This window comes from Liolophura sinensis, chromosome 5 (genome assembly GCF_032854445.1).
Source record: "Liolophura sinensis isolate JHLJ2023 chromosome 5, CUHK_Ljap_v2, whole genome shotgun sequence".
NCBI classification, from domain to species: domain Eukaryota; kingdom Metazoa; phylum Mollusca; class Polyplacophora; order Chitonida; family Chitonidae; genus Liolophura; species Liolophura sinensis.
The window spans coordinates 15,469,323-15,494,210 of record NC_088299.1 but is presented as its reverse complement, the minus strand read 5'-3'; the positions used below and the strand labels follow the sequence as shown (position 1 = coordinate 15,494,210).

General features: G+C 39.6%; 1 protein-coding gene across 4 annotated transcripts in view; it reads left to right on the top strand.

Moving 5' to 3' along the window:
• The window catches only part of LOC135465565 (ephrin type-A receptor 4-like), an 82,563-nt gene extending 60,027 nt beyond the window's left edge, over positions 1-22,536 (top strand). Inside the window, exons 4-19 of one of the 4 annotated variants that reach the window (XM_064742813.1) lie at positions 6,469-6,624; positions 9,410-9,623; positions 10,057-10,181; positions 10,698-10,912; positions 13,281-13,341; positions 15,026-15,146; positions 15,402-15,463; positions 16,849-16,890; positions 17,343-17,486; positions 17,619-17,804; positions 18,014-18,075; positions 18,285-18,383; positions 18,875-18,988; positions 19,446-19,640; positions 19,865-20,007; positions 20,295-22,536. In XM_064742813.1, coding sequence (XP_064598883.1) covers positions 6,469-6,624; positions 9,410-9,623; positions 10,057-10,181; positions 10,698-10,912; positions 13,281-13,341; positions 15,026-15,146; positions 15,402-15,463; positions 16,849-16,890; positions 17,343-17,486; positions 17,619-17,804; positions 18,014-18,075; positions 18,285-18,383; positions 18,875-18,988; positions 19,446-19,640; positions 19,865-20,007; positions 20,295-20,565 — 2,210 coding nt within the window. In that variant the 3' untranslated portion in view covers positions 20,566-22,536. Of the gene's footprint in view, positions 1-6,468; positions 6,625-9,409; positions 9,624-10,056; positions 10,182-10,697; positions 10,913-13,280; positions 13,351-15,025; positions 15,147-15,401; positions 15,470-16,848; positions 16,891-17,342; positions 17,487-17,618; positions 17,805-18,013; positions 18,076-18,284; positions 18,384-18,874; positions 18,989-19,445; positions 19,641-19,864; positions 20,008-20,294 lie in introns of all 4 variants that reach the window. The other 3 variants (XM_064742812.1, XM_064742815.1, XM_064742814.1) reach the window with 3 other exon arrangements.
• The last annotated feature ends 2,352 nt before the right edge of the window (positions 22,537-24,888 follow it).

The window sequence follows — 24,888 nt, the reverse complement described above, 5'->3', positions numbered from 1 at the left end:
TAATGGGGGGAAATTAACAGTGCGATTACAACAGTTCTTAGGAAAAGCAAGAAAGACTTCTGAACCCTGCCTTCCAGTCCAGAGCAGTGACTTGTCGTGTGCCTGTATGCCTCCATGTTTTTTCACTTTGCCAGAAATTCCTTTCTAAGAATGGCTGATTCTCTTATGTAACCACCTCCGAGCTAATACAGCGACGGGACTGGTATTGAAAAATTGACTTTAGGTCCGTGTTTAGAGTTTGACAGGGGGATTTCTGGGTACAGACAAATAAAGAGGGTTGCTCTAAATAAGGTGATCTCACGTTTTGGGCTGGCAGAGTAGACAGAGTTTGACAACATTTCCACACAGGGAAAGCAGGCATGAACATTCTGAATGTGTGCCTTTTTTCTTTATTTTTTGTTCTTCTTCAGCCAACGAATTCTAGTTAACAGGGAGTGAGATTGATAAAAAACCAATTCTGTGTGCCAGTTTTGAAGTGCTCCTTTGAAGTTTGCTGCTTTTCCTTGTCAGCAAACGTGGGTGAAAGTGAATGCAAACAGAGGGGGTGATTGAATACACTCCTGATTGGTAGAAATTCCATCAGCTGTAATTGTCATGTGGATTTCAACAGAACTTGTGCGTATTGGGGCTCACTTGAATGGAGCTTGATTTCCTTGATGGTTATTCACTGATTACTGGGAAAATAATGTTACATCAGCCATTGAGACCATCATTAAACACGCGGATCATAGACGATTGGGTGTTATTTTCAGCAGGAGAGGCCGAACTTGTTGCTTTGATATTTAGAGGAATTTAATGTCCTCAGACTGATTTTAAGTCTTCAGACTGAATTTACGTCTTGAGATCAATACCAAGTAGCATCACAAAAACACTACTAGTCCGGGCAATTTTTTGATTCACATCTTCTTTCAAACAGGGAAGATGTTCAGGCCTTAAGCGCACTTCAAGTGTCTTTACCAATACCCTATTGATTGAGACCATGTTATGTCTTATAGTAGCAACCATGCTATTGATTAGTTACAAAGATAAGACTCATCCTCCGGGCACTGTTCTTGTGATATATGCTACTTGAGTCCATTACATGAGGTTTTGTATAGACAACCTATTAGCATCGTGAGAAATTTATTCCATGAGACCATTTTTATGCGAACAGAGCTCGTTATTTATAAAATGAGTTATCCCTAATTATTTGCTAGGTTTTTTTTCATCATGAGTTCCTCAAACCGAACTAGTTGCTTTTTGTCTGACATCGGGGAAATTTCTAAATTCCAATTAGTGCCTAATCAGGTCAATTTTTGCACTTACAGTGAAGAAATGGTCTGTAGTGGTACGTGGATGTTTCTATCTTAATTAGTGAACATGCTGATTAAGGGGAGATTACACTGTGCGTGTATGTGGTTTGCCGACATTTGCTGTAATACAGGTGTGGAAGTTATAGATCTAAAGCAACATTGTGGATACAATGTAAGGTAAAGTGATATACTTTCTGTGTGAAAGTATGCAGGCCTGCATGCAGCGTTATAGCCTGCAGGGTTCTCTGTGGCTAGCTTGGAGATAAACCGATGAAGATAATGGTGTGTCCTGAAGGGGGGGGGGGGGGGTATAAGAAGGGAGGGGAAGAGGTAAAGGTCCAGGTGACATGCTATGTGAGGGCTGTTTCCTGACTGTCAGGCGTGACAAACTACTGCTCCTTATCACTACACTTAAGCCATTTTGTCCTTTGCTTATGATCCCTAGCTATCGATTTATAACTGATAAAAAGCGATTATTTGAAAGTGTTCATGCAGATGAATGATCTTTGATTTCTTTTTTGGGGAACGGATACGAGATAATATCCACAAGGGAGATGACCTCTGATAACAGTGGTCAGTTCCGATGAGTTTGGGTGATAACAGACCGAGAAATGCTGTATAAAAACACTGATTCCAGCTCTTTTTCCATTCCTGCTATCATTAGATCAGTGTAGATAATTCTAGCTTCATCTATTTTGCAGAGTATCTAGATTTATGTGTCAAATTTTGTTTGGAATTGAGCTCTTTATTAATTTTTTTCTGCTTTTTAGCAGGTTATGCTTTTTATAGGATGATAATTTGTTTATAACTATGATAACATTTATCAAACAAAGCAATATGCATGTAATGTACACTATTTATTTCTTCTAGGTTTTATCCAAACCTTTCCTTATGAGATAATGATTATCTGTACTTTGGTGGTATCAGGAATGAGGTACATACAGCTAAAATTTCTATGTGAATTTAGCTTACGGCAAGGTGCAATGTATTGAATTTCTCGTTAGTGAATTAAGAACTATTGTATTATAAAGCCTGTTACAGCATGAGAATTTATCTGATTACCTGGGCTTTTATTCACTGGACTGCCCTTCATATATGTCTAAAATCAAGCACAAGGTAATCATCTGGATGTAATTATTTGTGGAAGACTTTCCCTAAAATCTTGACTCCAGTGGAGAGGATTAGCTGTAACTTAGGCTTACAGTTTCTACGGGAGAAGTTTGTCTTGGGGAACATAACCTCGCTGCGAATTAACAACCCCAAGGCCATTGTCTTAGCTATGCAGCCATTTGTCATCAGTCTTACAAATCCATGTGCATCAAAGTAAGGATCTGTGCAAATTTACCTGCAGGGTGAACATATTTACCTTTCAGTAGCTTTAAGGTGGGAGAGTCCAGCAAGGGAAGCAACTCTTGGTAACAGACTAACATTTGACTCCGCTGAGATTAAAATACTCGAGGAAAAAATTACCTCCAACAGATACAGTGATTACATGTGAACGTTTCCCTTGCTGGCAAGTCAACAAATGAGAGGCCTAAAACCAAGGTTACTAAATATCAGTGCGTGTGCACGGACTTCTGGACAAAAAATTAAGCAATGAAACTTAGGAGAAATGCACAAACAAATGTAGAGCTGATTGACATTAGCATGTCAAATTTGACAGTTTTGTACGGTAGATAATCTGCATGTCTGGTTTTCAGTATGCATATTTCTGTGGAAATCAAGTTACTTTGCTTCCCGTTTCAGTCTTCATAAATAATTTCTCCTTACTCAGCAGCATCATCTCCACACCTGGAGTGCTGCGCTAAATAATTAACAGCTCAGTGCCATGGATCGCGCTACAGGGGGTCTTTTCTTCATAACCCGTGGGCTTTCCTTCACCCTTGCTGATTGAATTACCACAGGATAATGCAAGTCTCATTCAATCTGCCTTACACCTTCTGATACAATCAAAACTTTTTGGAATGTTCACAGTAAGAGGTAAAATTCTGCCTAACCTCTCAATTAGCAAAGAATAAGATCATGCATTTTAATTTGAATTTGTTAATGAGTTATTATCTCTCTTTAAGTAGAGAAAGTAAAATATGATTTTCAATATTTAATAAATTGACTTCCATAGGCCTACTATAATGCTATTATAATGTGATCATGATCTTTTTTAGCCTTGTCATTGCCAATATTTTGCTTGTTTTTTTTTTTACTATTTTTTTATCGGTAAGGCAGATTTGTTTTTTGGAGAAATATTTTTAGGTGAGACAAATATTACTCATATTCCAGAGTACAGCACACTGCAGGGTGGGGGGTGGGGGGGGGGGGGGGGAATTTGGCTGTAAGCTGGATGTGTGGCCCAAACTGTGTCTGTGTGTGTGTGTGTGTGTGTGCGTGAGTCATCGGACAGTGTGATAGGCCATGTGCTCTCTCTGACATTTGCTTATATCAGGGCAACAGAATTTCAGAGCCATCTGATACAAAAATTCATCATCTGGAAAATATTTTTGCTGGCTTGTTCTAGATAGGATCAATGCCCTCTTCAATGAGACGTTATTGTATGGGTAAACCTAATAAGACTGGATCTGTGAGTGCACGCTGGCTTTTTCTCAGTGGCAATGTCCGACGAAAGATTTTTTTAAGTGACAGCATCATGGGTGAACATGAAGGTAATGGTGAATGGGTGTGCAGGAATATCGCTGGCGTATAAAACTGTGAAGTAATTTCCTGCGCTTGTCTTAATAATGGATATCCCTGGAGATTCTGGGCGACTTAATATCAGTACTTGGCTGTTGGCTATTGTGCAGGAACACATGGGAACTGTTGATTACTGGCTGGCTCTTTGTCTAAAGCCACCATGATTAATCTGTTTCCTCATGGATTTGGATTGTAAGACTATGGCTCCTGTTGATTACATTCTGCCAGTAAGAATATATCTACCGAAATTGATGAGGACGTGGCAGGCGGGGAGGGAGTGGGGGGGAGTAGAGAGTTTCCGGGGTTACCTGTAGCGCCCAGTGATCAACTCGATACCCTGCTTTACCGTTACTGGTGTCCTTGGTTAATTTAGCGCGACTGTTCTGTCGCCGTATCTAATATCAATCAATTATTGATCTGTTCTGGGATGGAATCTGATTAAGACACCTTTTTTTTCTGTACCCTCTACAAAATAACGTCTTGTCACGAAGGGGATAAGAGTGGTTGGCTTTAGGCATAATTATTAACTTGACAGTGTGAAGTGTGCAGGGAAAGTTGTTAAAAAAGAAAAAAAAAACGCTCTCCAAAATTTATAATCTTAATGATGCATTTTGTGCAAATGAAATTAAGTTTGAATTATTCTGGTTGTTATCACAGCTTTCAGGCTGTTGTAATGGTCATATCCTCATTAGAAAGTTTCTACCATGTACAAGTTTTACTGCAGTATTATAACATTGGAGAGAAAGTTACTTTATTTTAAATTATATATATTACAGATCTAAGCACAGGTCCTGTGCTTAATTTCCACAAGACTGTGTCAGGATCTTTTTTCCTACCCACAACAAGACAGGTGTCCATGAAATGTGGTCACTATGGCAACCATCAGCTATCCATAAGGAAAATAACAAAGGACTTGACATATTTTGTTCACCTCTTGTATTGTTTTTGGAGGGTTGTGCACATAAGAGGCCATTAGCGATAAAGTGTGAGGCGTACAATATGACTGGAAGTTGAATACAATGCATGTGTAGACAGATGTAGGTAACCGATACACCACACTTGTAGAGTAACTAAAGCAATTGCTAGGTAAATTTTTGTTCAAGTTTTTGTTCATGTGGAAGCACTTTAGAGGCTTATTAATATAGCTAACCAAAAAAATAAAAACAAAAAGCCGGTGAAATGTTTATATTATCTTTTATTGTTTCGAAAAATAGTGCCTAGGGGTTAATAATGGAATTGTGTCACTGCAGACCTGGCTTGGTTGTTCAGAATGAGGTTGTGGGAGTTATTGTCAGGTTACTATATCATTCATGTATGTCAGATGGACTCATACAGGCACTTTTGGTGATGGTGGTCCCCAGACCTGACGTAGGCCTAACTGGCCGTAAGAGCCACTGTCAGTCGCTGCGCCCCCTGTTCTCCACTCCTCCCCCACCCCCTCCTGATATTACCCCAGCTGGAGGTTTATCAGAAAGATAGGGCTTTTGAGCGAAGGTAATCAGGTTGTAGTATTGAACCTGCAGGGCGATTCACTCCCATTGTCAAAAGATGAAATTATGTGCGAAAAATCAATGCTGACTCTGTAGGACTTTTCCATACGCAATCCTCGCGCCATAGCCTACTTCATGCGGAGCGCCGGCGAAAAGCTTTGAACTGGTGGCTGGCAGGGAGGCAATAGATGGTTCAGTGTTGCTGTAGGTCAGACAGACTATTTGTGGGCCAGAAACTTTTAATCGGCTCCGGTGGCCGGCAATCTGTACTATTCACCATCATGCGTTATACATGAAGGCTAAGTATACACTGAAAACATACAATTTCTAGTGGGCAGAAGAAGTTGGGATATGGAAGTATGTGATTACCTGTGTGTTTGTCTGCCAGTCTGTCTGACATATGCGCTCTGTAGTCAACCGTACTGATGGATGACATGCACATACCATACATATACCACAAATAGAGTCTGTAGTCTGCTGTTATACTTCATAGATCAAACACATTATGGGGAAAATTGACACCTTCGACTGTTTTTAGTCAACCACAAATTTTGGTTACATGAACATACCACATGCATAACCCGATACGGCTTAAAAACCGTCAACGTGGCAATAAAACTAATCATTCATTCATTTTTATGAAATCACTGTGCTACTGCTTTATGTGAAAGGTACGAAAAGTAAGCTCACAAGTTTTAGATCGCTTGTGGCTTTGTGGTTATGTACAGGTGTCCATTTAGAAGAAGCCTGGCACTCCCAGGTGTGTAAGCTAGCAAATCTCACCAATAAAACTACAACCTTCAGGATCTGAGGCTAGTGGTAGATGTGATAACATGACTTTGATCATTAGCCAAGAGCTCTTCTGTCTCTATGAGTGCAGTTCTTTAACCCAATCAACCTCCTACTGATTTTTTTTAGTATTTTCTTAAACTGCTCCTTTTCTGCCTTTCCTATACATAACAGTTGATGAAGATCTGACTACTATTGTTGTTGTTGTACAGGATGTCCAGCGGGCACGTACAAGTGGCACACCAGCAATGAGCCTTGCAGGAACTGTCCCGCTCACAGCTTTTCCAGTCACCGTCACTCGGTCATGTGTGAATGTGAGTCAGGATTTTACCGCAGCCCAGATGACCTCAAGTCTGCACCTTGCACAAGTAAGTACATACAGTTGAGATAGGTTAAGTAAGACTCTTACTTTGCTCTTACATAAGCGCACTGTAATTGCCTGCTGTTCAGCCAGAATTCCAAATTTATCATCAAAATCAGAGATCTTAGGATATTGATAGTACAGTATTGAATATGGTTTATAAGTGCTTAGAATCAGCAGTTTGCCACAACTAAATTCCCTGTAATCAGGTTTTTCTTAATGAAGGCGTATTAAACAAGACCCAAAGATCTTGCAATCCAGTTTGGAAGAGAAAGCACATATTAAAACGGTCATGAAAGATGAATTCAACTTTGTGTGAATAAATTATGTAATATTATATAGTATAATGCAGCTTGGAAGACTTTGGAAGATGTGTTGCAAATGAATAGTACTGATACTGTGCAAGATAAAGATGGGAGCGTACAGATAGTTTTTCCGAATTGCCATGCTTACTCTGGGAAGGAGAGGTTGGTCAAGGTGAAGTTATGGCGATTCATGACATACAAGGTTTTTTTTCTAAGGAATGAACACAGATAAATCATGTGTGTTTTGAAGCAAAGAATTAGCGTTGGACTTAATCCACAGAAGGGCAGGGAACGGAAGAAAATGGTGATGAAAACCCGGCGTTGACAAATCTCTTTCGGTGTTGACATTTTCAGGCGACTTTTTCTTGACAAGAAACTTTTATGAGCTGACTCTGATAACATGACAAATTTGTTTGAAATTTGATTTATTTCTGATGTGGATTTTGAAACGCCTGCTGGCCTTTTGGTCAGTCAGACTTTTCTTTGTTCTCTGATTTCAACTTCAAAGATTTTGGCGTAGAGTTTTATTGGGTAAGACAAGGGAAAAACATTCTATTTGTCCAGCGAACGCCGAGCTCTCCAAGGTCCCTCACGGGCTTAATACTCGGCAAGTCAACATGGCTGCTTTCCTGAGATTATTTAGACAGCCAAAAGGCGCAAAGCTTGCAGACATCACCCAAATGTCTCTCTCAAATGCAGAATTAATATTTAATTAAACCTGTTTTTTTTTCCCTACATGTGCTTCCTAAACTTGGATCATGTATGATATTCTGCCTGGGTGGAGTTTATGATTTCTGACATTTTCTGATATTTGTGAGGATTGGTTGTCGCTAAGCCCCTTGATCCCACCTCCTCCCTTCAGCAGCACACCGTCTAACTGTTGATACCTGAATCAACATGGCCTCTCTGTCCTGTTGTCAAAACTCTTGTATTGGAAGAATTAGCTGATTTGGTGACAGCTGCTCTGTAGAGAGACGCCCATTTGTTGTGGCTGTGGTATTTTTTTTTTATAGTATCATAAGGGCAGATCTGATCTCAGGGATTTTTAAGTGTCTGTTAGATTTCCTCTTGGGGACTCACATGGCTCAGATGTTTCATTGTTGGTGAGGAAGTTGGCAGTTCTCTGTTGGATTTATGCCTGTTGATGGCAAACTGGTCAAAATTGCTTAAGGAAAACATTAGGTGGTAAATCTTCACTTCTTGAAGTAAAGAGGTTGGAGTGCTTACAATATTTTACATTCCTTCCTTGATGTAGGTTTTTGCATTTCCTGCTTGCTAGCTATAAGTGTTATAATGGTGTGTTAAACTGGTGTACTCATAAGGTCAGAAATCACTTCCAGATGCCACCTGTCATTGAAAGTGCTACAGAAAATGTCACTGAGAAAGCCAGAGAGATGGTTTTTGTTCTGATGATCAGCGGCCATTACAGGCTGTTGTTGGATGTTTGCTTGAACCTGAAAGAATTTCGACCAGCTCTGCAATGAGTTCTCGTCTGCAGGTACATTGGCTCTTGCAGGATTTACCTTGTCCACGCAGTCAGTTCACCTAAACTCTAGCGAAAACACAATAATCAAGGTTAGAAAGTTGCCTGAAGAAGAGATTTTGGATTGTGGGGGGAGGGGAGGGGAGGGGGTAGTGGGGTAAGGGGGGTATGTAGACTAGGACTGAGGCTGGTAGGCAATGGGGCTAGAAGATCAGAATATAAGGGTGGGTCCGTAAAGGGAAGGCAGAAAGCCTTAAGCCAGGCCCACATTCCCCACTATCTGCCTGTCAGTAAGACTTGAGCAAACAAAAGCAACTCATCCCAGCTATCAGCGGTCAATAAGAGGCAGTATTTAGCTGTGACAACCTGGACAAACTTGTGTTTTCACTAGACTGGCTATGAGGTGATGAATGAGAACTGATCCCCAGTGTCTACTAGTGCTTCAGCTGTCTTGTGTCTTGGATAGTTTCCGGGGTTAGTGCTTACATGTACATTTACAGCGACCTTGACCAGAAAACACACCTTATTTATTTTGGCATTACCCACCTCCCATCACTTTTTCTCCCCCATTTTCAGTTTCTTGTGATTTTGCCAGAAAACAAAAAATGCCGCTTTTTCATGCAAAGTTTTTTTACGCAAAATGCACATGTAATTATTAAAAAAAGAGGTCTTTTGTTCATTCAGTTATATTCCCCTAGACTTGGCTTGGTTTCCTCTCACCATAATGCTGGCTGGCGTGGTATTAGTGAAATAGTCTTGAGTGTGGCATGAAACTCCAATCAAATCAAATCAGATAAATAAGTAAATTAATACGTGTTAATATTCAGTATGTATATTAAAATCACTGTGTAGTAGATAATGACACATAGGGTATAGATTAGAACTGTTAGTTGCTGGAACATATGTATGTATAAGTAAACTTGAAGTAAGTAAAAATATAAACACACTTGGTCTGTGGTATCAAGTGAGTACCAGTAACAGTGAAATCTTGTTTGTTTTACCAGAGCCCCCATCGGCCCCACTAAACCTGAAACTGAAATCCAGTGATCATATGTCGGCGACTATGACCTGGTCGCAGCCACAGTTCCTGGGAGGCAGGACAGACCTGTCGTATCGGGTGGAGTGTCTGGAGTGTGGTACAGGAGGTGGTTCCCCCTGCAGGGAGTGTAGCTCAGGCGTAGAGTTCTACCCTAAACAACAGGCCTTCAATACAACCTCGTAAGTGTACTACTAGCAGTGTGCATGCCTGTTGATGTACCGTCAGTGAACTTGAACTTTCCATATAAACTGCTTTTGTATGTGATATCATTGTGATTGGTGTTAAACTAAATGAGTGTTAAAAACTTACAGCTTTAAATGTTGTTTGCATTTTCTACCCAGTATGAGACATCGTGGTCTAATCTCTTTTCTTCACAAATATCAGAACTTTTCTGAACTGCAGATTTATATATCCAAGGCTTCTTATATGTAGACTGGCTGTATGTGGGAAGGTCTGACAGCAACCTGCGGATGGTCGTGGGTTGCCTGGTTTCCTCCCACCATAATGCTGGCCTCCATTGTATAAGCGAAATATTCACGGATACAGTGTAAAACATGAATCGAATAAATCAAATAAATAAATCTTATATGTAGAACTGTTGTTGTTCTCCAGTTTGACAGTCCGAGGGCTGTTGCCCAGTACAGACTACAACATCAAGGTTTATGCTGAGAACGGTGTCACACAGAAGAGCAAGAGAGTGTCAGTGGCTCAGACAGAATTCACAACCGAAGCTGCAGGTGAGTGCAGTAACAACTAGTTTGTACACTTGTTTCTGGATCCAGATCTGCAGGAGTACTGCTGCTGGAGGTTTACAGTAGGATATTCAAGTGTTTTTGACATGAACATAGATTCTCACAAAGCTGTTGGAGAATGGAAGTCATAAAATGACATAATTAACAATATACAGTATGTCACCTAAAGGTAAGCATTTTTCAGATGATGCAGTTTGTTTGATTCTCATTGATTCTTCCTTTCTTTGTAAGTGTTTTTGGTCAAGTTTGATTACGTCATTTTCAGACAGAATTACGCTTGCAGTCATAAGTGGATTTGAACCTGCAACTGTTTGATCAAAGGGCGATAGCCTGTGGATAGACTAGTGCTTTAACGGAATGGTCTTACCAGGAAACCGGAGCAATAGATTTAAAAAGATAATGGAAAAGAACAAGTTTCATTTGATTCTATAGATGTACATGTGTTTGCTAGCCATTTGTAATAAAGTGTTTTATGCATGCATGTTTTGTCTTATATTCCAGTCCCTGCCAAGATAAACGATGTACAGGTGATCAGTGTGGGGTCTACCTGGATCACTGTGGGCTGGGACAGGCCCCTGGGGTCACAGGGCGATATAGAGCGGTACCAGCTCAGACATTTCCCCAAAAACAACAGGTCAGGTGGCGATCTCGTCTATACCAAACAGAAGAATTACACGTTCCGTGGACTGGCCCTGCAGACAGAGTACGGCTTTCAGGTGAGGCGGCATTTACCTGTGGTGGTTAATAACCAAGGGTAGAAGTATTGATTTTCTTATTTATTTGTTTGATTAATGTTTTATTGGGTAATTTTTTTAGTGAATTTAAGGTTTGTCATTTGTATTTTCTAAACAGCTCTCAGCCATTGTTCAGAAGAAAATATCAAAAAGTATTACAAAAGATACAGTATTTTACATGAATTTATATGCATATGTGCTACGGCCGTGTATAATATATCATAAATGCATGAAGCATAAAGATATAGCTCCTGATAAAGAGGTTAGAAACGTTTATCTCAAGTGGATTCGAGTGAGAAATAAATGGCTTTTTTTTTTCACCCCACCATCGGTAAAGCAGAACAATTGTGTTTAGTGATAAATTGAGGTGTAGAAAACTCCCAAGGGAAACAAGAAATGTAGAATGTGACACGATTGAAACATTCGTGGAATAACACATTGATGGATAGCAGGCTCACCTTGTTTTGCGAGAAAAAATACATTGGTGAGATTTCTGTACGCGTGAAAGCCAGAGTGTATAAAAAGCCGCAAAACTTAGTGTGGAATTGAATCCATGTGGATTGGGCTCTATCGATAATGTACGGCCAGGTTAATTTAATTTAAATGAAAAATTGGCCGATGGGGCTAAGTTTTTACACAGAATTGGTGTTGTCAGTTGTCATTGACAAAGATTTGATGATATTGTACCTGTTGTCTCAAGTTCCACTAAAGCCCATCATTATGTCAGTGGAGTCTGGAGGGAAACCTGAGCGGGCTATCTTGGAGGTTAACATTGTGTATGGGATACCATAAGACCACCAGTGGTAGAGAAATTGAATGGTTTTGTGAATTTCATACATGTAGGCTCCTTCAAGGATGGATAAAAAGTGAACGTAGTGAAAACTGTGTAGAACTTGTCATTTGCATTATGTTAATCATACCGCTAATGGGACCCAAAGTCTCGAAAATTATGCTTAATTAGAAAAGAAATGAGAAAAGGCTTTGAGATTCATAACTATGGAATAGTTACAGTGAGGAAATGCCAGCTTAATCTGGTGGCTGGTATTTTCTGATATTTGTGGGGTGATTTGTTGAGTAGTAGGCCTGGAAGAGCCAGCTGAACAATTAAGTGTCAAAAATCTAATTACAGCAAAAATGATAAATGTGGACTCTGGGAATAGCGGAAAACTCTGTGAAACAAGCCGAACAGGAAAAGACGTTTTTTTCGCGGCGGCATTTGGCGTGGAGAAAATTAGTGGCAAATCTCAAATGTCCACAGCTGATGGCGCAACTCAACAGGAGCCATGTTTTCTCTGTTCTCAAACCAGACACGTGATTATCCAGCCCATTTTTCTCCTGAGATTAAAAATTTGAGGTGCGCGAAGAAAACAGCGGCTAATTACTGTAGCAAACTTGAGCCACAACAAAGGATCATGTGATCGCCTTTGTGTGGTAGTCACTAATCGCTTGCACCAATATTTCCCCCAAACAATGCTCAGACTTAGCAGATTAGCAAATTTCGATCATTAAAGCGAAAAAATCAATTTTAATTGGGAACTAGCGGAAATTATTTGCAGCTGTTGAATGATTTTTACAGCCAAATTGTACAGTAGAAAGCCTGATAATCATTCTTGAGATTTTCAAGTGCTCGTACAAAAATCGCTTTCAATACGTGAAAGTAGAAATTGATCTCGCACGTTTTTAAGTGTTTTCTGTAATATTTCTCCCAAAAGTCAAAATTCAAGGCCACTTTTTCACATTAGCCAAAACAATGCCGACGGTAATAATATTACTGATGATTACACTGTACATGTACTCCCAAGATTGTTAAACTCTTGCTGTACTTTAGGAAGCTGGTGTTTGAAAGTCCTAAAAGAAAACTTGTATAAATATGGGGCATGCCCCTGGAGTAGCATTCTCCTCCTATGGTCTGGATTGAAATAAAGAACTGGTTTAACCGTGAGCACATTCAAGCTTTTCACCAGCTTAACCCAGACTTGCATGTGAGGAAATTTAATGATTCCTGAGTTCTTGATCACTTTTACAAAGCAGAGATTTTTGTTCTGGAAGATTACAAGTATGTTCTGTGCATTAGGCTTCTCCCAAATCAGATATAACCACTATTTAAAATTGTTTACTTCAGACAGACAACTCTCTCTCTTTCATATAATGGAATGGTTCCATTTTTCTGAACGTCCAGATTCCAGTACATTTATACATGTAGATTCCCCTGCCCCCATGTGGGGCCTTACTGACCTTAAGTGGTTGTGCATCCACTTTCAGAGTCTTACCTACGTTCAGAACCACTTGTCATCCACCAATATGTAATTGTTCTCACCTCATCATGGCTTTGATCTTTTGCTGATTACAGGTACGAGGGAAGACACAGAAAGGCTGGGGACAATACAGTGACATCATCTACGTGAAGACAGGTACATTGGGTAGGTCAATAAGGAGTCACTGGCCAGATAGCTGTGTTGTACAGTAGTCAGGTTGTCCTTGTGGGAGTAGGGGTTGGGGATTGACTGGCCAGATAGCTGTGTTGTACAGTAGTCAGGCTGTCCTTGTGGGAGTAAGGGTTGGGGATTGACTGGCCAGATAGCTGTGTTGTACAGTAGTCAGGTTGTCCTTGTGGGATTAGGGCTTGGGGAATGTCTGGCCAGATAGCTGTGCTGTACAGTAGTCAGGTTGTCCTTGTGGAAGTTGGGGTTGGGGAATGACGGGCCAAATAGCTGTGTTGTACAGTAGTCAGGTTGTCTTTGTGGGAATAGGGGTTGGGGAATGGCTGGCCAGATAGCTGTGTTGTACATTAGTCAGGTTGTCCTTGTGAGAGTGGGGGTTGGGGATTGACTGGCCAGATAGCTGTGCTGTACAGTAGTCAGGTTGTCCTTGTGGGATTAGGGCTTGGGGAATGTCTGGCCAGATAGCTGTGCTGTACAGTAGTCAGGTTGTCCTTGTGGAAGTTGGGGCTGGGGAATGACGGGCCAAATAGCTGTGTTGTAAAGTAGTCAGGTTGTCTTTGTGGGAATAGGGGTTGGGGAATGGCTGGCCAGATAGCTGTGTTGTACATTAGTCAGGTTATCTTTGTGGGAGTAGGGGTTGGGGAATGGCTGGCCAGATAGCTGTGCTGTACATTAGTCAGGTTATCTTTGTGGGAGTAGGGGTTGGGGAATGGCTGGCCAGATAGCTGTGCCGTACATTAGTCAGGTTGTCTTTGTGGAAGTTGGGGTTGGGGAATGGCTGGCCAGATAGCTGTTCTGTACAGTAGTCAGGTTGTCCTTGTTGGGGTAGGGATTGGGGAATGGCTGGCCAGATAGCTGTGCTGTACATTAGTCAGGTTATCTCTGTGGGAGTAGGGGTTGGGGAATGGCTGGCCAGATAGCTGTGCTGTACAGTAGTCAGGTTGTCCTTGTGGGAGTCGGGGTTGGGGATTGACGGGCCAGATATGTGAAACAAGGCTGACTCGATCTGCAGCTTTTGAAATCAAAGTATCTTGTAAGTCTCTTCTAGCCTGGGTTTGGGAGGCTTGGAAATGGTTCTGGTAGCAGAAGAGCTCAAACCAAATGTACAAAAGATATATTGTAGAAGAAGAGGGCAGATCGAGTCGACCTCTAATGTTTTAGAGTAGTCAGGTTGTCTTTGGATAAGCGATGAAGAGCTTTGTTTTATTTTCCGTATTGCGGTATGATAATGATGTGAAGGTGTGCACATATATGCACATAAATGTCTATCAACCACATCATACCCAAGTTATTTGTTGCATGTGATTGATGGAGGCAGTGGTGTAAAATTGGTAGCTAGCCATGCCAATAATGCATGTTATAAAGTTACCTTGAAGACTGCATTTTATGACAGTGTTGAGAATCATAGGATGGTTTAGATCTGTGCCCTTTGTTGCCTTCTTGTGAACATGATCCCTTACAGTAGGGAATAACTAGCTTTGTATATATGCTCAAAAGTAAAATTAAAACTGAAGATATTTTTTTGTATGAGATGTCTCACAATTTTACAGGCTACCTATATTTCCATGTATGTGTTTGTCAGTTAAGATACCCATGTAAAGGGAGATAATTCCATCCCGATTTTGCTTACTTACAAGTTTCTCTCCCTTGGCAGTATCAAGAAGCACGATTGAGCAAGGCCAAGGGATGTCTGTGGGAATCATCGCTGGAGCCATTGTAGCTGTCATTCTCTGCATGGCCATCGCTATTATCATGGTACTCATTTTACTGAGGAGGTATGTGGCACATTCTTATTTTCAAAGTGAATTTTTTGTTTAAAAAAGCTAGTAATTTCCTCGGTATTAAATAAGAAATGCTTAGAACATCATGAAAACTCTTCTAAGACGAATTTTAATAAAGTGCTCTAATAAGTTACAAAAATTCTAAATTGAGTATGTCACAACATAGTGTGTTCACAGCAGTCCACATGTATCCAACAGTGCTTTAAGCAATAGTGCAGACTATTATTTTCGTTTTCTTTTTCTTTTCAGAAATCGTAATGGATGCAATGAGAAGAATGTCAGCGAGTGTGACAACCTTCAGTACACTAACGGTGAGGGTACGCATGCTTTGTTGTTTTATTTGCGTATGAAGCAATAAGTGACTGTAATTTTCAGTGGGTTTGAAAAATTTAACTGATTACTTAAATTTTTATCCTGATTAGTGAAAACTGTTCGTTCTTTGAAAGTGCTTTGAATTTCACTATACAAATTTGTAAGTTTTTTTCTTTGCCTAACTTAAGTGAAGCTGTATTAGTACTGCACTTACAAAAAGGCTTTCCCCAAGATTTAGATTTCAGTTGGCTTTAACTTTCTGCCCTTCTTTATATGCTTTTCTATCAGAGAATTTAGCCGAACTTTGCCTTTGTCTTTTAGTTATTAGAAGAAAACAACTGTGACCTTTTCAGATTCTAACATTCCTTTTAAAAATCCTAACACTTCTGAAGTTGCTGGCTTTGTGAACGGCATATTTCTCATGATGTAATGCTTTGTTGCCCTCAGTAGCACTCATCGCTTCATACCTTATTTTGCAACAACTCTGTATATGTGTATTTTGCACTTACAACTTTTTATCACAAACTGTGTTCACTTTGTATTCCAATGACTGTGTTCACTTTGTATTCTAATGACTGTGTTCCTGATTTAAACCATGAGTCACCTGGTTTTTGTTTAATCATATCATATTTGGACTCTGTTCAAGGAAAAGGCGTAAAAATGTTCCCTAAATGTCCTAATGTTGTATCACTGTTTTGATTGCATTTGATGTTCACCTGTTTTAAAGTTTGGCACAAGCGCAAAAATCACATCATTATTTTTGGGGTATGGTTCCATTCACATCTTGAAGCGCACCATTGTCACTGGAATGTCCGTCACTGTGATCTCTCTGAATGTCTCACTTCATTTGCACGCCTCGCCGTTGATGAATATTGTCAATTGGATGACACTTATTATCTCTAGGTTCCTTCTAGATGTAGTGCAAATATAGGCCTTCATCATCAAAACCTAAACCTCAAATGGTTCTAAACCATGCAAGGATGTTACATGTTGATCATCACAAACTCCATGGCCAAAAAATTACCTCACAACATTAGTTGCAAAAGAGATACGTCTTAGTATGTAAATAGTCATCAATATTATGATTGAAATATCAATAATTAATTATTTCCTCTTTGGTTTGGGAGGGGTGTTAAATGCTGTTGTGTTTTGTGAAAATAGAGACTGTGAAAATAGCATAAAATTTTCCTATGCTGCATTGTTTTTTTTTGTTCCGAAAAACACCGACTTAGAACAAAATATCAGTAGATTTGTGGCAGGTAGTGAAATCATCCCCCTGAACTGGTTGTGTAAGCTAAGGAGATGTCTGCTCTCCTTCCCAAGCCTGCAGTAAATCTCTAAATAACCCCAAATGCTTACAGCTGTTTTCCTTTTTCTTTGTTAGTAGTGCATTGTGCCCCATTGGAACACCATTTTAACGGTGGATGTAAGTAATAGATTTAGTTATTCTCCTAGCTCAAGAGATGGTTATTGGTTTGAATCTGGGATCTGAGGTGATACTAACATTAAAAACAGAAACAGTTCCTGACAAGTAGCTTAACTCGGTTAAAACGCTAAGAAATGTTCTCACCCATGGTTGCTTAGGACATTTGTTAGTCTAATCATAGAAGTCACCATTATTGATACTATAGAAAGCTGGAATAGGACTGTACCCTGATGATAATGATGCTGACAAGCTTGCTTGAATGTAATGCGTTCGCTTTAATATGCAGCCTGCAGAAATGTATTTAAGCACTTTACCAGCTTTTGTCACTGTGTTTTACGCTTCTAGTTTGATTGCTTCACCTGATCTTGCTTGCTGCTTTGTACCTGTTTAAACTGAAAACAGTGCCTAACTACTGTCCATAGGTTTTTACAACTGCCTTGCTCACATTTCAGTGACCGTCCCTCTATTTCAACCCCCGGGGGTAGTGAAGACCTACATCGACCCTCACACCTATGAGGACCCTAACCAAGCTGTGCGAGAATTCACGCGGGAAATTGACGCCTCTCACATCACCATCGAATCGGTCATTGGCGGAGGTAACTACATGTAGAAAGTATTGTTATTTTCCCGTCCACTGTTTACATTAATCAATGTGCTGTTTTGATACGCCACATGTCAACAACTGTCTGTACCACATGCTCAGTTTTATTTGGTTCTACTCCAACCAGGTGAATTTGGTGACGTGTGCAAAGGCAAACTGCGCATCCCAAATCGTGCAGAGATGTCTGTTGCAATCAAAACCCTGAAGCCAGGAGCCACAGACAAGAACAGACTGGACTTTCTGACAGAAGCCAGCATCATGGGACAGTTTGATGACCAGAATGTCATCTTTCTCGAGGGAGTTGTGACAAAAAGTGAGTTCAGTTTGTCAAGCTTTAGGGCCCGGGAAATATTATGCAGTTATGATTAAAGAAAGAAAACACAAAGCTTCAGGATGATAATTTTCATAACTGATCACTTCTTTTCTGTTTATTTTTTGCACTATTCATTATGCCTGCTTTTACTGATCATCCAAATATGGTGAACAACACGATATATTCATGATGTCTTATTCATCTTGCAGGTAATCCAATCATGATTGTGACAGAGTATATGGCAAATGGGTCACTGGATGCGTACCTGAGGGTAAGATAGAGCTACGTAATGGTCAGAAATACATGAACACATATCAGTAGAAAATCTGACTAAAGTTTAAAATGGTTTTCGTTACATACATGTATAAATATTAAATGCCATACAGTAAAATATTTTGGTTGCTGTTTCCTTTTTCAGTAGATTTTTTGTCATTCATGGCTATCAGTCATCAAAACAATGTATTTCTTATTTGGGTTTAGAACAACGACGGCAAGTTTACAGTTATCCAGCTAGTTGGAATGATGAGAGGGATCGCCTCGGGCATGAAGTACTTGTCAGAGATGGGCTACGTTCACAGGGTAACACCTTATTACTGGCTATTCAGAGTTCCATGTAGCTAATTACGTTCTGGTTTAAAACAGAGATAGTGACAGGTTGCATGAACAGGTTTCAACCCAGTAAAACATATCATTCTCTCCTGTAATATTGCAGTGATTTTACTGTTGGCAATAATCAGTTTGATGTTACCATATGCCAAATTACTGTGTTGAAATAGAAGAAAATTTAAATATCAATCAAATAGTGTTGAAAAGGGTATACTTTTCCTCACAGGTGCATGCCATAAAAAATTCTAATATGTACCTCAAGTTGATAAATTATAAATAAAGTCAGCGCCAAAATCCGCTGTGCGCGACTCCATTTTGCCAAAGAACTGTTGATTTGTTTTTTTTTTAAATCTGGAAATAGAGTCCTGTATTACTTCAGTCAGCATGAGCCAGCATGGAGAACATGTGAAGACATGCTTTGTGTGACAGAGTTGAAATATATTTATCTTATTTGTGATTCACAGGATTTAGCAGCAAGAAATATTCTTGTCAACGAGACTCTGGTTTGTAAAGTGGCTGACTTTGGTTTGTCCCGGGAAATAGAAAGTGATACGACTGATGGGGCATACACTACAAAGGTGAGTCAGAGATAACCCAGTGTAATAGGCTTGTGGAATCATTTCATTATTCACAGTACCTGATATTGCCAAAGAAGGAGTTAATAAGTTGCAAATTATGAAATTATTAGTATCGTAACTTAGTTGAGATATTCCCTTTACTTTTTGGATACATGGAAGCCTTTGCTGTGAAACGTGAGATGTGATTTCAGTTTATTTGTTGATTATTGAAGATTTAAGATTTCAATCCCTCAGCTGTCCAGGTTGGGCCATTTGGGTGGTCTTAAATAAAGTTTAATGGGGATCACTTGCATATCACCTGTATGGCATTCTCACATGAGCACATTTAACAGGTGAGAATTTACTGCAAATTGGGTAGTGTTAAAAGTTAACCAGATCGATGAAGTAGACCGCAGTGCTTGTGTGAAAGGTTTTGATGAGATAAATTCATTGAATCAAATACCATAACTATTTGCAGGGTGGCAAGATACCAGTCCGATGGACAGCCCCAGAGGCTATCGCCTTCAGAAAGTTCACTTCGGCATCGGATGTGTGGAGCTATGGTGTGGTCATGTGGGAAGTGATGTCCTATGGAGAGCGACCGTATTGGAACTGGTCTAACCAGGATGTGATCAAAGCTGTGGAGAGGGGCTACAGACTTCCTCCTCCAATGGTATGCTACTTTTCTAGTCAAAATTGTACATTTTAAGTGTCTGTATTCTACGTCTTTCACACATTACATGAACTTTGTAGCTTATCCTCCTTCCAGTACACTATTCTAGTAACTAGATGTGTAGGTGGATGTAGGATAGAGTAGTTTGTGTTAATATGTGAGTGTTTACTGTCATCTCACTTCTGACACCAGTCTCAGATGTGTTTTACTTTGATCTTTCCCAGGACTGCCCTGAGGCTTGTCATCAGCTCATGTTGGACTGCTGGCAGAAAGAGAGATCTCATCGTCCAAAATTCCTGGCCATTGTGAAGACATTGGACAAACTGATCCGTGCTCCTGAGCTTCTCCGCAAAATCGCAAAACAAAGGTCAGTTCTGTTTTCGGTGAACTTCTCATCTTCATCCAGAACTAAGATATAATACAGTGTGTACCATTCATACGATTTGGTGTGGTTATTGTAGGCATTTCTGAATAATAAAGATTCCCTTTCGCAGATCAAAATCAAGATTTGGGTCACATCTGTTTATGTTTTACATATACCTAATGGAATGTAATTTCTAGTTTCTCTACATTAAGTCTTGAGCGAGGCTTTGCTTTGTGAAAAAATCTGTTTTGCCTGTACCTATGTGTGTATTCATTCATCTCTCATTCCAGGCCACATAATTTCATCGACCCTAACATGCCTGACATGACACAGTTCACCAGCATTGAGGACTGGTTGATCTCCATCAAGATGGAACGTTACAGTAACAACTTTCTCCACGCAGGATACTGCAACATGGAACAGATCTCGCGCATGACTGTCAAAGAACTGATCAATCTAGGAATTACACTTGTTGGACATCAAAAGAAAATCATGAACAGTGTTCAGACTCTCCGTGCACAACTGGGAGGTGTTCAAATGTCAGAAGGATTCCTAGTATAGCCGGGTCTTGTCCCGTGTTTTAGCAATTCTTATCAAATTGTCAGAACTCTCCTGATGTTGTGTCCATAGATCACGAATGATCGCACCAGGGTGGGGCAAAGTCTTCACCTCGGGAGAGCAAGATGTGCCATTGATCTCGGCGCGAGCAGTGGGCATTTTGTGTTGTGAGGCAACATAATGTCATGGATTGACTGATCCAGTACTCTGTTCTGATTGGCCAGCTGGACAGTGACTGACTTGTGATTGGACAAAATCTGAACGAACACATGTAATCATTGTGTGAGAAAATGGCATAAGGGCAGAGGTTCTCAGACTGAAAACCTAGTGCTACAAAAGGATGTGTTGTCTGTGTGTTGGAAGACTATTAACTACTCGAAATGTGATATAAAAAAAATAAACTTTACAGACAGTAATTCCATAGAATTGTGTGAAAACTGGTCACATGACCGATATGTTTGTGTTATATGCTAAAGTTGTGGTCTGAATCCTAGACCGTGCTGACTGGCAACATGGGACAGTATTTGTAAATACAGGCTGATCAGTGAGGAGAGAATCTTTCCGTATCTTGTCCGTGGAGCTTTCTAGTTGAGGCCCAATCTACAGAGTGTATATAGAGACTATTTATTGTGGCAAGGGAAATACGGCTTCGAATGCACAGCAGTAGGTTCCATGTTATAAATGGTGTTGAGAAATATACTATCTGTTCAGGTGTATATTAGTTATAAACTAGTGGCTTTGTCCCAGAGGGTTAAGCCTGTCTGAGTATATGGCAGTAGAGCTTGTGCAGCGTTGTTGAACTGAGGGTAAGGATAAAATATAACTCTTACATTCTGTGGTTTTGCTTAAACCTTTTAATGATGGTTTTCTATGGTTTGTATGGCTTATGGGCTTTTATCTTTGTTTCTTTCGTACTGTATTTTAACCATTCTCTCACTGTGATGGCTTGAGTGTGAATGAATAGTGCTCAGCCCGTGAATTTTCTTGCGTTTGATATTATTCTCCAGTTTGTACTTTGAAAACCTTAAGAGTGAATTACTCATACTAGAACCTGAAATATATGTAAAGAAGATGCTTCATGTACGGAAGGCAAGTTTCATCTTCATCCTCAGTTATCAGTCATTTTCATCCCGTGTACAAAACATCATTAAAACATATGTTCTTATTTGTACAAAAGAAATATGATCTTTATGCATCAAGTTGTAATAACTCCCTGGTTTTACAGAATATTTTTTAGAAATTTTTGTTCACGGTCACTTACATATAGTTTTACCGATTTTCAAAAGCTATGCAAGGAAACAAAAATTTTAATGCAAACTGTTTTTGTTTTATTTTTAACATAAAGTCGATGCTTTGGAAGTTTTCATGTTCTGATTGTGTTCTATAATGTGCTTATTTAACTTATCCCTTCTAGAATCTAGTGAGTCATTGTCGTATCATTTCACGAGGAGAAAAAAGGTCTGTCCATAATTTTTATGTTAAAGAATTCTAGGCAAGCTATTCGTAGATTTGAGGTTTTAAATGCACCAATAAATACAATTTAGCATTTACCTTTAGCCACATATAAGTAAGAGAAAGTTTAGATGGCTGTAGACATGCAGTCGGTCCTGTCTGCTATCTCAGCCACAGTGTTAACATCAAAAATTTTACCATGCTATACAGGATATGATGATGTCCCACGGACTCCTTCCTCTTTGCTCCCATGTATCACTGCTGCCCGGGGCATGATTGTTACCTGTGCTGGTAGAATTTAATATCCCTTCAAGGTACTGATTGCTCAGAAATGCTGATGATATTGTGAGCTATCAAGACTGAAACAGCCTTACAAAGCATGAAACTCTCAGGCTGTTTCACATCATAATCCAGAATACAGCACTATTCTTACCTGTTTGGTGACCTGACGAGTCAAAATTCAGGTACCAATCTAGCTGGCCAGAATTCCTGACTGGTTGAAATCAAACAATTATCTATGGCCATTTTGGTCTCTCAGAAAGATCAGGTATCCACTTTCTCCACCTTAAGGATTTGTAAAATGTATGTCTGAAACAAGGATTGCAAAAGTTACTGAAAAAACATTTGGAGGGAAACAATCGTTTCTGATACGAAAAAGTGACCAGAAATAGTCTGCTTTATAAAATCTTCAAGGAATTAAAATTTGTAGTCTGTTTTTTTTTTTTTTTTTGGAGTGTGTAAATTACTCAGTATACCAGTTTGACAAGTTAGGAATATCCAGCGCTGTTTCTTAAAGAGATCGTAACGTTACTCCGGCCTGATCACCATAACGAGGTATACTGCCTTGGCACTTGCGACCAGCGTAATGTTATGACTGATTTGAGAAACAGCCCCCAGGCTCTATAGTTGTTATGAGTGCAGTTTAGTTTTGCCCACTGTTGCTGGTGTTTCATTATGGTCAGAATAGGAAGAACTCTATAGTTTGCACAAAATACTAAGGAATGTGTTACCCTGAAACCCATTACATTTGAAGCATTTGTTCTTGATAGAAACAGATTCTGTTGGTTCTTCCAGCTGTCAGATATTTGTTCACATATCTGAAAATAAGTACTTTGTAGAAAGTATTTTATTGTTTTTTTTTTTTTTTAAGAACTAGTTAATAACTAGTTAATACATAATCCATGGTTGTGGATTTCTGTATAATGTGGACAAGGACAGTATCACATTAAGTTGTTTGTGATAATCTATGCTGTTTTATTGGTAATTTGTTTCAGTTTGAATGTACTATTATTGACGCTGCACGTAGTTACCTTTAAATTTTGTAAGCTCATGCCGCGAGTTGTCAAAACAAGTATTTTTCTGTTACACAAACTTCTAAGCCTATGTGTTCACATGTTGGCACGAAATAACCTATGTTTATGTAACTTTGATTATTTTATGAATTATATCCATGTCAATATGTACATTTTGTAAGTAATTCTAGGTTCATAGCAAACAACCATGTTCTTCAAACCATGTACATAAACTCATTAACAATCGCCCGCAATCTTTGTCGATTTTCTTAGAGCAATAAATATGTCAACAATTCATACAAAGTTTTGAGTGAAATTGTCAATTTTGCATTTGTTGATAACATTACAAAAGGCACAAGAGAGAGACTTTAACTCAGGCTCATGCTAGCTGAATTTGGGAAAAGCCCTCATTAACTCAGTTAATAAAGGACCTCGCGCGCAGTTAATGCAGGCCCTCAGTGACTCAGATGAAAAAGGGTTTCACTGACTCTCCTAAAAGGGCGCCCTCAATGACAATTAAAACACAGTGTAACAACGACGTCTTCGATGAAGGATCATACTTGGTCAGTGAATTTATTCGGTTGAAAAATGGTACTTAATGAATGAGTATGAAAAGACCTTCTGTGACAGTTAATGATAAGCCTTAGCAACTGTTTGTAAACTTGTTACAGAAAGATAATAAAGCAGGGGCTAAGTGGATATATATTTTATCTGCGACTGCACCAGCTCAAGTCATTCACACACGTCTGTCTGTCGGTCAGGCAAATTTGAGACACTGTATTTTTAACTCGAGTCATTCGCTTAAGATAAAAGGTTTGAGTGCAAGACAACATGGAGTTTTTTGCGTACATGTACGTCGCACTGATCGCGAATTTGTGCATATGTTAGTCTGGCTACATATTCAGAGTATTGCGGAATGTGTATTTCTACAGCCTGCATTACATCATCTATATCCATCGACCATAATGCTGGTCGTCGTCGTATAAGTGAAATATTCTTGAGTACGGCGTAAAACACCAATCAAATAAATGGTTAAATATACCACCCTATGATAGCATCGACTTCTGGCTTCGCTCTGAAGAGATTACATTGACATGCTCTTTTCCCATATATGGAATTCCCCTGGAGAGCGCATTCGCCCTCGCGTCGACATCGCCTATAGGGGCCTATACTGAGTTTGTGTGGTCTTATTCTCAGGTCCCTCGCTAAGTGAATTGCTCGTGTAAAATATTCCCAATTTGACCGACCCACACAGGACGACTTGGAGAGCTGCTTAATCGTAGCTAATAGTGCCAAGTTTGACATGCGTGATCTGCTCTTTTGGTCCGGACGTGATGGATATAAATCTATGCGTCGAAACAGGCATTACCCTGTAATGTATATACACGTAACTGTAACAGGAATACTTAGTTTCTTTACTCTCACACAGTTAGACCATCTAATGAACACATACTCATATCTTTACTTTTCCAAAAACCCTGGGAAAGAAATGTAATATTCTGCTTTCAGCTATACTAATAGGCCTGTCTGTCCCAAAAATTAGAAGAATTAGGGTAGTGTACAAGCCATGAACTAAAATGGA